The sequence below is a fragment of the Anolis sagrei genome, chromosome 6 (genome assembly GCF_037176765.1).
Source record: "Anolis sagrei isolate rAnoSag1 chromosome 6, rAnoSag1.mat, whole genome shotgun sequence".
Lineage (NCBI taxonomy): Eukaryota > Metazoa > Chordata > Lepidosauria > Squamata > Dactyloidae > Anolis > Anolis sagrei.
Genome location: NC_090026.1, coordinates 42903862 through 42916808, shown reverse-complemented (window position 1 = coordinate 42916808; position 12947 = coordinate 42903862). Strand labels below are relative to the sequence as shown.

Genomic DNA, 12947 nt, shown 5'->3' with positions numbered 1-12947 from the left:
AGCAGGGCCTCCCCACACAATCTTAAAGTCCTAGATGGTTCATAAGGAGAGATGCGTTCGGACAGGTAAATTGGGCCAGTAGCAAACTGGGACCCAGTGGAGCTGGCGCAACAGAGGAGTTGTATGCTCCCTGAGCGCCGCTCCCATTAGTAACCTGGCTGCCGACAGTTGGACCATTTGAAGCTTCTGGACAGTCTTCAAAGGCAACCCCACGTAGAGTGCATTGTAGTCTGCATGGGATGTAACCAGAGCATGGACTACCATGGCCAAGTCAGACTTCCCAAGTTATGGACGCAGCTGGTGCACAAGTTTTAACTGTGCAAATGCTCCCCTGGTCACCGCCAAAACCAGAGGTTAAAGGCTCAGCAATAATAATAAAAACTATAAACCAGGTAAATATGGGCTTCCAAGCTTATTTTTCCCAACCACATGCTTCCAGGGAATAACAGTCCACTACATATGAAAGACACTTGGTTGAAGTGTGTGTCTGTAAATCAGCCCTATAGAAGTGTTTAGACAGCGCTACTAAAAGATTTGTGGAATGAACAATGCTCCTTAATTTGCAGGCAGTTCTACAATGTCCTCCTGAGATCATCTACCAGGAGATGATCCTCCAGCCAGAGAAGATGGTCCTATGGAATAAAACATTGTTGGCATGCCAGGTAAATAGTTCTAAACATCTCTTGCACGTTGATAAAGGTGCTACTGAATTCCTTTGTGTTTTCCTCAGCTAAAGTTACCTTTGGCATGAGTTGACCCTACCCTCCAACCATAACTTTTGTATGTGACTTCCATTTCTCTGAATTGTTATCTGCTAGAAAGGAAGTGCCGAGTTAAATTTAATTCTGTTTTGGAGATAATGGTTGGCACGCTAGGGCTTTTATTGCTGGTTCTTTATCTTTCCGTTTCTATTTACTTTCTTGAACAGCATAGAAACTGCATGGTACTCATTGAATCCACATATAAATGTTGTCTTACTGTTGAATAGTCTAGTTGGAAATAGTGGTTGACTTTAAACCTTAACTCTTCTCACAGTGGCCAGACTCACAAATAGCACATGAGTGCAGTAGGATGCTATTCCCATCTTCCAGCAACTGGTTTCACCAGTATATTGCCTCCAATACTGGAAATTAAACAATGACAGCAAAGACTATCAATGGCTAGTAGTTATTATGAGTATCATACTAGCCATCTCCTACCACACGCGTTGCTGTGGCCCAGTCTGGTGATCTGTAAAATAAAGTAATGAGAAAGTGTTGGTTTCTAATATATGTAATTTTTTATGCTTGTGGGTAAACAGTATTTCTTGCTATTTCTTTGTCAGTGTTGATGTGGAGATTGTCTGGTTTGCCTACTCTGGAACATGCAACACATAATTGTCCTTCTTGAGGGGTCCCTTTCAAATCTGTGATACTATATCTCTGTGTGTGTGAATCATATACTGTATATCCATCTATATCTATGGCTGGATGGCTCTTTGTCAGGAGGGCTTTGATTATGTTTTCTTGCCACGATAAAGGGAGTTGGACTGGATGGCCTGAAGTATTTTCTGTTGGTCATGGGGTTTCTGTGTGGGAAGTTTGCTCCAATTTTGTCGTTGGTGGGGTTCAGACTGCTCTTTGATTGTAGGTGAACTATAAATCCCATTAACTACAACTCCCAAATGTCAAGGTCTATTTACCCCAAACTCCACCTGTATTCATATGTGGGCATATGGAATATTTGTGCCAAGTTTGGTCCAGATCCATCATTGTTTGAGTCCACAGTGCTCTCTGGATGTCAACTCCCAAATTCAAGGTCAATGCCCATCAAACCCTTCTTGTGTTTTCTGTTGGTCATGGGAGTCCTGTGTGCCACTTTTGGTTCAATTCCATCATTGGTGGAGTTCAGAATGCTCTTTGATTGTAGGTTAACTATAAATCCCAGCAACTACAACTCCCAAATGGCAAACTCAATTTTTCTTGAGTGAAGGACATACATTGGGTTGTTAGGTGTATTGTGTCCAAATTTGGTGTCAATTCGTCCAGTAGTTTTTGAGTTATGTTAATCCTACAAACGAACATTACATTTTTATTTATATAGATTATGGTATGAACTCATAATAACTACTAGTCATTGATAGTCTTAGCTATCATAGTTTAATTTCTTTTTAATGCAATCTGAGTTGGCAGCCACTACTGCTTCTTGTGGCAATGAATTGTATAGTTTAATTCAGTCCTATGTAAGGAATTACTGCTGCCACTCAATAGAACTGAGTGGTGCAAGTTTCACCTCTGTTTTATTAGCCTTATTTTTCATGTTGTAAAGGGCTAAAACGTGGTAAAAGGTCAAACAAAACGATTTAGGGTCCTATGATTAGCCCTCTGTCATTTTGGTTGACCTTTTCTTCACTTTTTGGGTATCCCTTTTGAGATGTGATGACAATTATTGTATACAGTATTCAAGATGTGATCATACCTTAGGTTTATATAAAGTCATGGTGTTGGCAGTTTGCTGCCTATTACTTAGCTTTGACAAAGTTGAATACTTATGGAGAACAAATATTTGCACTCATAGATGAAATGTGACAAGGGTTTACAAATATAAATATTTTGATGGGTAAACACAATTCTCATTTTGACTTGTTGGTTTTGGGTCTCATTCTACACTTGTGAAATCCTGCCAGTAGGAATAATTCCCTACTGTATTGTCTAATTCAATTATAAAACTTCAGGTAAAGTCTTAATCGAGCTTGCAAAATGTAACTTCTTTTAAACCAAACTTCACTGGTAATGGTAGCTGGTGAATCTGGGAATTGTAGTCCAGAAATGCGCCCATGATTTACAAATGTTGTGATCCTGTAACTGGATATCCTTTCAGTGAAGGTGATAGAAAATTACTGTCAGATCTCTGGCATCATCACAGATCTTGAATTTCTTGCATTCCACATTGGTTTGAATCAGCAGAGACTATTTTTCTTTTCAGATCTTGCAACGGGTTGACGATAACACATCGATATCCTATGATGTGGCAGCTGGGGCCGCAGGCGGCGTTGTGTCACCCAGGTGAGTCCTCATTTTGTTTGGACTACATCACAGGCATGTTTCTTTCTGAATGAGGGGTTGATCTTTTTTTCTGTCCTCCAAGGGATTTCGTAAATGTGCGTCGGATTGAGAGAAGGAGAGATCGATACATTTCATCAGGAATGGCAACTATTCACAATTCACGTCCACCTACTTCCAAATACGTCCGGTATGTATCTGCATATTTTCAAAATGTATTTAAGTCATCTTTTAGGCTATAATACTCTTTTGTGGCAGCCCAGGAGACAGCCAATGACAAGAATAAACTAGGCACCTCATTCAGGAAAAACAGAACCATAAAGAGTTGCAGTTAATTCTGTCAATAGTCTGGAGAATTGAACTGTTAATTCCTTTTTATAATGTAATATGAACAGAGGAGGTGCTCATAGCCGTTCCGGAAGCCTACTAGTGGATCTCCAGTTAATATAAAGTAATTACCATAATGTTGAGTAAGTGAAACCCACCATCCCATTATTTGAAGCATTTTTCCTGACCTTGTTTAGTTTTAGTAGTAGTGTTGATTGGAGGGGGGGGGGGGGCATGTTTGGAACAATAGAATTGCAGCAATAAAATAAAAAGAATATTGCAGTGCTTTTTCTGTGGGAGAAGAAAGTTTTTGCAACAGAAAAGAGTAATAATCGGCTGAAATCAGTCTAGTTTATCGTCATATTGATCAAAATATGGGATCCTTGCTAAGCTGGATAAACTAACATTGTTTACTCTCTTTTCACCATTATAAACTTCAGTTTCTTGATTATTGATTAACCCAAATATTGTATTATTATTTTTTTTATTATACTACAATTATACCCCGCTCTTCTCACCCCAATGGGGGACTCAGGCCGGCTTACAGACCAAGGCATACAATGCCGTATTTCATATATAATAATAAACATGACGTATCAATTTAAACAGTTAGCATATCAATTTAAACATACAGTAATAAACTAACATCAATTAAACAATTCAAATTTAAGTACAATAAAACAGCTTAAAAATAAACATTCAATCCCAACCAAAGTGGGCTGATGGAATAAATGGCCAGAAGCAGCAGGCAACAGGCGAGGTAGGACAACCCCAAAACCAAACATGCATGCAGGTGTTCCAATGGCTGGGCGATGGGCAGCGTGGCCGTTAAAGTAGCTGCGCGATGAGGCTGCGGGGATCATGCAGGTGCTCCAGTGGCTGGGCGATGGGTAATATAGCCATTAAAGTAGCCACGCTGCAAGGCTACGGGAGCCATGGAGGCACCCCACGCAGGTGTTCCAATGGCCGGACAATGGGCAGGTTGGCTGTTAAAGTAGGCGCACAGCAAGGCTGTGGGGGCCATAGAGGCACCTCATGGAGGTGTTCCTGGTACCTTCAAGAAGTGTTGGGACAGCTCCCAGAATCCTCCAACTAGGCATGCTGAAATACTCTTGATTGGGGAAGGTTTGTCTTGTCTCATAATAAATTCCCTTTGTGCTTTTTGGTCATAAATTGTTTACTTTGAAAAGTGTGAAATGAATTATTCAGCTAAACTGCCGTTAAATTTATCTAAAATAGCTGAGAAATCATTATAAATCTTTATAAAATGATTAGGCTAGGGTTTTTCAGATTGTATGTTCTATTTGCACATGTCCATAGCCAGAAATGTTCATCACACAGGGGATCGAATGTTCCTTGTCTTTGAGTATTTCAGAATCAGGCCCTGAGCAGTTGATTCAAAATATAGGAGCAGAGATTCCACCTAAACATTAGGGGAAAATACTTATGAAAGTAAGAGCTGTTTGGCAGTGAAATATTTACTTGTGATGCAGCCTCTTTCTCTGGAGGTTTGTAAACAGAGGCTGGATGGCTATTTGTCAAAAGTGCTTTGTATTGTCAAAGGCTTTCATGGCCAGAATCACTGGGTTGTTGTAGGTTTTTTCGGGCAATATGGCAATGGTCTAGAGGCATTCTCTCCTGACGTTTCGCCTGCATCTATGGCAAGCATCCTCAGAGGTAGTGAGGTGCTTTGATTGGGTATTCCTGCATGTCCCTTGTGACCTCTTCTATGATTCTAATATTCTTGTTTTGATGTGAGCATTCAATAAGCCTTGGTCCCAAAGAAGTAAGGGATTTTGGGTTATTCACCAAGGGCTACTTTTCAGAGAGATCTCTCTCCAGCAATGCCTACTGAGCATCTGGTCTCTTCTAGCTGCTATCTTGTGACAAGCTCAACTTCTGCCCTAGCATCTCCCAACAACAAGGTCTCTTTGTTGTTCTCAGAGCCTCTGCCTCAGGTGACTAGCCAGGGTGGGTCTTTGCTTACCATCTTCATTTTTTCTGAGTAATAACATTAAAAACTCATTGGCCTTTAGCTCACGGACTATTCAGCTTCTGGGAAAATCTGTAAGGAGGGCAGTGTCCTTTCTGTACATCAGAGCACATGATGAAAAATATTGCGTCTAGTCTCCTTGACTTTTTCAAAGAGACTGAATTGATAGCATTTGAAATACTTGAGAAATGAGAATAAGTGTTTTGCATCTAACATCAGGAGTAGGAAACCAAATGCAGATAGCTCTTATCCCCAACATGCTCCGAGAAGAATTTAGTTTACTCCTTTCTGCTCATAAGATACAGTCATTCTCCCCTATCGTGAAAGGTTCCAACAGGAGGATGGGAAATTATTAAAGTTTCAGTACTTGTTTTTTGTACAAAACCAAATACAAACATAGTAAACAGTCACCGAATTGAAAATTTGAGCCAAGACATTCATTTACCAGCCTCCATAGCATACACAGCCTTTTAGAACTTCAAAAATTCTTTGTGCCCTGACCTCAATCCAATGTATCCATGACAATTCAATCCCCCTCATGTGTGTGAGCCCTTCTCTAAATTTTTGCCCCTTACTTCTTGGCAACCTGTTCTTTAAGGCTCTTCTTATGGTGGCCCACCATAACAAACGTCTCAGACCCCTTCTACACTGCTATATAATCCAGATTATCAAATCAAATAATCCAGATTATCTGCTTTGAACTGGATTATATGACTCTACACTGCCATATAATCCAGTTCAAAGCAGATAATCTGGATTTTATATGGCAGTGTAGATGGGGCCTTAGCTGGGTTTTAAGTAGGAGGAAGTTTGAGGTATCTGAACTTTTAATGCATAGTTCTAGAACAGTGTCACTATAAATAACATTTGAAAATGCTCTCCCAGATGTATAAGGCAGGAGAATAGCATTTGTATTTTATATTTCCATTGATGTAATGTTTGTTGTATTGAGCCACAACTGTTAAAGATAGCAACCAAGATTTTGTGGTTAATGACCACTTTACTTAACTTTGTCCATCTCCTTGCTTCTGTTTTGACTTCCCTCTCACAATTTCTTCTGCTGTTGTCTTTTCCCAGAGCGGAGAATGGTCCTGGGGGTTTTGTTGCTTTGAAATGCCCCACTAATCCAAACATCTGCACTTTGTTCTGGATTCTCAATACAGACCTGAAGGTAATTTGTTCCCTTTTGTACTTTGGCTGAAACAAAGAAAAAGTAGGGGTGCAATCCAAAACATCAAAACATCTTGTTAGGGTTCAGTAATAAGGTGGTGTTCTCTAACCATAAATACTTTATGAAATGTGGAGTGAGTGGTATGCAGTTTGTGTCAAAAAAGCTCACTATTATTTATTTATTTATTTCATACAAGCACCATACGATGCTGTCACCATATAAACAATCAACAAATACATTAAAACATTCAAACAATTCATTAAAACAATAGATTTTCTAAAAGAACATTATAATTTTTATATGGGGGGGGGCTCCCATTTTAAATCAATTTTACCATTATAAAGAGCCCTTTTATAGTAGTAGTAGTAGTAGTAGTAGTAGTAGTAATTTATTTATTTATATTCTGCCCTTCTCACCCTGAAGGGGACTCAGGGCAGATCACAGTACATATACTTGTCAAACATTCAGTGCCGTTTTGTATAGACAATACACAGACAAATAGACAGATAACAGAAGGAGGTGGTTTGTTTCGATTCAGTGTCCAGCTGTTTTTGATGCCATGGAAGGTTGGGCTTGAGTCCAGGGGGTGCTGTTGCTCTATCCTCTATGACGAAGAGCTGGCAGGACTTCCTCCTTCCTTTTGGTCGCCCAGCGTTTTCTGATCTTCTCTCTTTATGGCGTCGTAAAACACCTCCCCGGCTTTTTAGCGGTACCTGATTTCTCTAATTACAACTAAAGCTGTTTTCGAATTGCTTAGGTAAACAATGAGCTAGGATGTCATTTGGCAGCTCACACCAAACCCGGGGTTCGAACTTGCAACGTTTTGGTTGATAGATCTTACAATTGCAGTAAAGGTAAACGGTAAAGGTTCCCCCTTGACATTAAGTCTAGTCATGTCCGACTCCGGGGGGTAGTGCTCATCTTCATTTCTAAGCCGAAGACCTGGTGTGTCCGTAGACACCTCCAAAGTCATCTGGCAGGCATGACTGCATGGAGCACCATTACCCTCCCATCAAAGCGGTACCTATTGATCTACTCACATTTGCATGTTTTAAAACTGCTAGGTTGGCAGAAGCTGGGGCTAACAGCGTGAGCTCACCCCACTCTCCGGATTTGAACTGCTGACATTCAGTCAGCAAGTTCAGCAGCTGAGAAATTTAACCCACTGCACCACCGGGATCTCAGTTCAGTACAGGTTCTTAAAGTTTCTAAAACATGTCCCTCTTTCCATCCAGACCTCTCTGCTTCCCTTGCCCTTCTCTCTTGGTGCCTCTTATCTACTTCATTCCATTTCTCCACAACAATGTCCCATTTCCCTCCTCCTGCACTCTCCCTTCCTTCTCTCTAGGTCATAAAGTCCTCCTTTTGAACCTTCTCCTACTTCCATCTCCTCAATTTCCTATCTAAAATCTCTGTTGTGCTACTGTTTTGACTGGCAGATAATTTCAGCTTTCTTTTCAACGCCTCCAATTTTCCCCTCCCTTCTTTCTTAACCTCCTTTGGCTTCCTTAGTAAAATTCCATCCCCTTCAAACCATTCATTGTCAGATAGCTAACACACACACACCCCTTTGCCTGCCAGAGTTCTCAAGTGTCAGTTGGTGGTATCTCTAATGTAAGTAGTGTTTGGAAGCAGAGCATGAGAAGATATATCTCTGCTTTGAGGCCCTCAAAAACAGTTATAAGTCAAAGTATCCAGTACTAGGCTAAATAGACCAGTAGGTTCTTGTAAGATTCATATGAACACGAAGTTGCTTCTCTTGTTTACCGCCTCTGTTTTTTTCTTGTAGGGTCGGCTCCCCCGGTACCTTATCAACCAAAGTTTGTCTGCTACCATGACAGAGTTTGTGTTCCACCTACGCAAACGTGTAATGGAGGTCATGACACGGTCTTAGCTTCTCAGCAGCTTGCTGTGACGTTGCCTTTTGAGCATGCTCAAACAAGCCAACAAGGTCCAAAGAACTGGATTCTCTTTTCTTCCAACTGAGGAGGGAAGGTTGTATCTTACAACTGATCTTGAGGGTGAAACTGAAGAGCTTTTGAATTGTCTTCAGGAGACTGACCAGTGAAAGGGATGGGAAGATGATCAAATGACAAGCAGAAGACAAGAGCACTGATGGTCCACAGTCCAAATCAGTACAAATTAGAAGCATGAAGGAGGCTTCTTCAGGTGATGATCATAGCTTGCATTGCTACTAGAAGTTGAGCCATTTCTAGATCAAGATGTGCCAAATGCCTTCATGATCATGCTTCCAGAATCTGCTATGTACTTACCTCTCTAGTCCTATTTCTGCCTTTGTTCTGTCCTCAGAACCCCTGCCTCCCTGGGCACGATCATGCAGTCCTTGCTGTGTTTTCATAACATTATTCAAATGCCTTCCATAACAGAAGAATTGCATCAAGTAATCCTGCACATTCAGTGTTGTGGCCTGGGTGCAAAGGTTGGAGGTTTACTTTCTGAGCTAGTTTTGTAGCCCGCTATTGTGTCAAAACGCCATCCTTCCTGAAGGGCTATCTGTTCAGCGTAGTTACCACTGCATCTTGGATCAATTATCCAAACATGGGTATAGTTTGTTGACCATATCCTTGAAGAGGAGACAATTAGAAGAAGGAATATCTGCTCCCAGTGAAATACCTGGACTTCAAAGGGACATGAAGCTGATATCTGTCCTGATTGTATTGTTCAACTATGCTTTTTTCTAATATCTCTTCTGTCCCATGCACAACAAAAACTGTGAAGTAAGTCCCTCCGCCTAAAACGAGCCTTATACAGTGGCAACAGTCCCTGGAGTTCCTAATTATATTTTGTCAGAATTGTTTTGAAAACAAATGCCAACATCCACAATTTTAAGGCCCTTCCCTTTAGCCATAGTTTGTGTGTATGTATGAGTGTGTGTGAGCCGCCTTTCTTGGAGATTCCCATCTGATACCTTGTCTGGTTCTTCCTCTTGCCCTTCTTGTGGGTTGGGAGCGTCATACAAATGTGTGGAGTGTACTTAGGACAGAACTATAAGCAAAGCAAGTGTTCAGAAGGCAGTTTAGACCCTCCTTTTGCCCCCCGCTCCCGCCAAAACAACCTAAATTGCCCTCATCTGCTGCTTGAGCTGTTGGTACATTTATTTCCCATCTGAAAAATTGCACTGTCCAACAAATACGTTTGCAAACCCAGCAAAGTTGAATTTTGACGTCTTGTTTCTCTGTCCAACCCTAATCTTATTACTGGGTAGATAGATCATAATGTGATGGTGCAAGGGCTATAGGAGAAATCTCTGCATATCTTTGTGTGTCAAACTCTTACTCTAAACCCTACCTTTTTAAAGGTTGCTAGAAATTTAAAAAGGTAGGGTTTAGAGTAAGAGTTTTGGTTTGTGAAGGGGAGAAAGAGAGAAATTCAGACAGCAGTGTAATGCTTGGTTTTAATACGTGCAATATCCCTGACACACCAAACTAACCTATTGTATCTGCACATGAGCAAAGGCTGTGAACATGGGAATGGGGAGCCAGGGATGACTTTGGTTTAGCTGGTTAGCCATCTGAGGGGCTTCCTAAACTAGATACGATTTAAAATGTCACTCAAATTCAGATATACATTTTAAACTTCAGAATTTTAACTGTGCTTCCACTCAAGTGCATTTCAAGACCACGAGGCTAGTCCTAAGTCAGAAATTTGTAAGAAGGCAGATTTATTAGGTGAGGTATGATGAGCTTCCTCAAAGCAAGGCCACCATCAAGCCCATCAGATTTCCCCAGCAAGCTTTAGGGCTTACTCAGGATCCTTTATTTTGCACTCTACTATCTCTCCCCCAGTCCTGGAAATCTCTGACCCCGTCCTTTATTATTTGTGTGGGACAGTTGGAATTGCACCCTATGTAGAGTGAGGCTTGTAGCTACAACATCCCCCCCCCCCCCCCATCTGTTAGTCAGGCCTTGCCCAGCATGGCAAAAGGTGTAAGACATGGCGATGACCTTCCAATCATGGAAAATACAACGAGAAGTACCCTACTCAGATCAATGTCTTCAAACTATTCACCTTCAAGCCTTTATTATTATTCTTTTTTTGCCGCCATGAGAGACTTGCAGGAGATCCCATTCTGGAATCGCCTTGGGTGGTCTGTAAGCGTTCCAGACTGACTGTGAAAAGGAACTTGCGAACTTTGTGACTCTTAACTTTTCCTTGACATGCATGGGGAGTGGATCTCCCCGTTTCATTTAAAAAGCCACTTGAATAACACATATGCCTTTTGCATCAAATCTTTGTGACTTAATCTAATAAAATCTAATAAGAAAAACCTCCGTGGCTTGGTGTATGTGTCCATTTAAGATGATTCCTCCATTTCCTTCACTTGTAAGGCTCAGTTTTTAAAAATCAGTCCAAGAAAACATAGTAGGATGGGGAAAGCACTATTTTACAGTCTTCACTGCAGCTCCAATTCTACCAGAGTAACTTCTGCTTCTCTGCAGATACTGGGTGTGGCAGCAGATTCACTCTGGATTTTACTGCTAGTATTCGTACAGCAGCTCTGAATTGAATGTCAGTATTGGACCTTAGTTCTCCAGGCCTCCCTTTGCTTTTACACTGTTGATGGCTCTTTACAAACAATCCTAAACCCACCACCCTGTAAGTCCATGTGTGTTTATTGACTTGCTGCTATGGAAACATGCTGAATGATATCAAACTAGTATTACCTTGATTATTAGAGTCATTACGATATAGTGGTTTGAATCTCAGAGAGGCACAGGGTGACCTTAGGTCACACTCAATTTTAGTGGAATTCCATGATAAACTTCCTCATGATGAAACTTGCCAAGAAAATCTTATGATAGAGTTGCCATAAGTCAAAGTCAGCTTGAAGGCATGTAACAACAATACGCATCTGGGTTATGCTACTCCTTCAGCAACCCTGTGGCTTGACACAGCACCTTGTGATACCTGTAAAGACTTGTAAACGTATTATAAAGTTTCTTGAAATGAACCCCGTAATAAACATGTACTATGAAGAGCCCCCGGTGGCGCAGTGGGTTAAAGCACCGAGCTGCTGAGCTTGTTGATCGAAAGGTCGCAGGTTCGATTCTGGGGAGCGGCGTGAGCTTCCGCTGTCAGCCCTAGCTTCTGCCAACCTAGCAGTTCGAAAACATGCAAATGTGAGTAGATCAATAGGTACCGCTCCGGCGGGAAGGTAACGGCGCTCCATGCAGTCATGCTGGCCACATGACCTTGGAGGTGTCTACGGACATCTGGCTCTTCGGCTTAGAAATGGAGATGAGCACCACACCCCAGAGTCAGACATGACTGGACTTAATGCCAGGGGACTACCTTTACCTTTTATGAGTAACCAAATTCTGATATTAACTTTATCTGCCCTGACCAGAGGAAAACTGATGGGAGTTGTGTTCATTTAGAGCAGGGGTCCTCAAACTATGGCCCAGGGACCAGATACGGCCCTCCAAAGTCATTTGCCCGACCCTTGCTCGGGGTCAACCTGAGCGCATAACAACAATAATCCTATCTCATCAGCCAAAAGCAGTCCCACACTTCCCATTAAAATACTAATGTTTATATTTGTTTAAATTGTTCTTCATTTTAATTATTGCATTGTTTTTTTTTGGGGGGGGGGTTGCACTACACATAAGATATGTGCAGCGTGCATAGGAATTAATTCATGTGGGGGGTTTTTTCCAATTATAATCTGGCCCTCCCAACAGTGGAAAAATACAAAGATGGCCATCCTGCCTCTTTTTAAAAGCCTCCAAAGGAGAAGACTCCGCCACACTCCGAGTCAATGAGTTCCACTGCTGAACAGCTCTTACGATTAGTTCTTCCTAATGTTCAAATAGAATCTTCTTTTCTGTAATTTGAACCCATTGCTCTGAGTCCTAGTCTTCAAAGAAGCAAAAAACAAGCCTACTCCCTCTTCCTTATGACATCCTTTCAAATATTTGTACATTCTATCATGTCTCCTGGTTTAATGCTGTTGTAAGTCACCCTGAGATCTCTTAATGTAGTGTGGAATATAAATATTTTAATTAAAATACAAATAAATTGATTTAAAATAATTTAGTGCAGTGTTCTTTCCATTTAAAAACTTTCCACTCGGCCAACGGTAGCATTAGCAGAGTGGCAACAGCATTTTGACCTCCTATGAAGACTGCAGCATAGAATTTCTGCTCTTTACTAAAGTATGCCACTCCTGTGAGTGAGATCACACTGAATTTATAGCTGAGTGGCTGTAAACATGATCTGAAAAGAGGAGGATGACAGGATGAGCCTATGGACACTTTATTGAACATGGATGAAATGAGGTACATACCTCAGCTGTTGCAAAACAGCAGCGAATAATTGCTTAACTTGTTATTAGTACTGTTTTGTAAATTTTGTTTCAGGAATCAGAACTGGATTAACCCATAAGCACCGTTGT

General features: G+C 41.2%; 1 protein-coding gene across 1 annotated transcript in view; it reads left to right on the top strand.

Moving 5' to 3' along the window:
• Positions 1–10820, top strand: part of STARD3 (StAR related lipid transfer domain containing 3) — a 46069-nt gene extending 35249 nt beyond the window's left edge. Inside the window, exons 11-15 of the mRNA XM_060781073.2 lie at positions 567–662; positions 2965–3044; positions 3127–3231; positions 6439–6532; positions 8322–10820. Of these exons, the coding sequence (XP_060637056.2) occupies positions 567–662; positions 2965–3044; positions 3127–3231; positions 6439–6532; positions 8322–8426 (480 nt within the window). The 3' untranslated portion in view covers positions 8427–10820. The remainder of the gene's footprint in view (positions 1–566; positions 663–2964; positions 3045–3126; positions 3232–6438; positions 6533–8321) is intronic.
• Positions 10821–12947: the final 2127 nt, after the last annotated feature.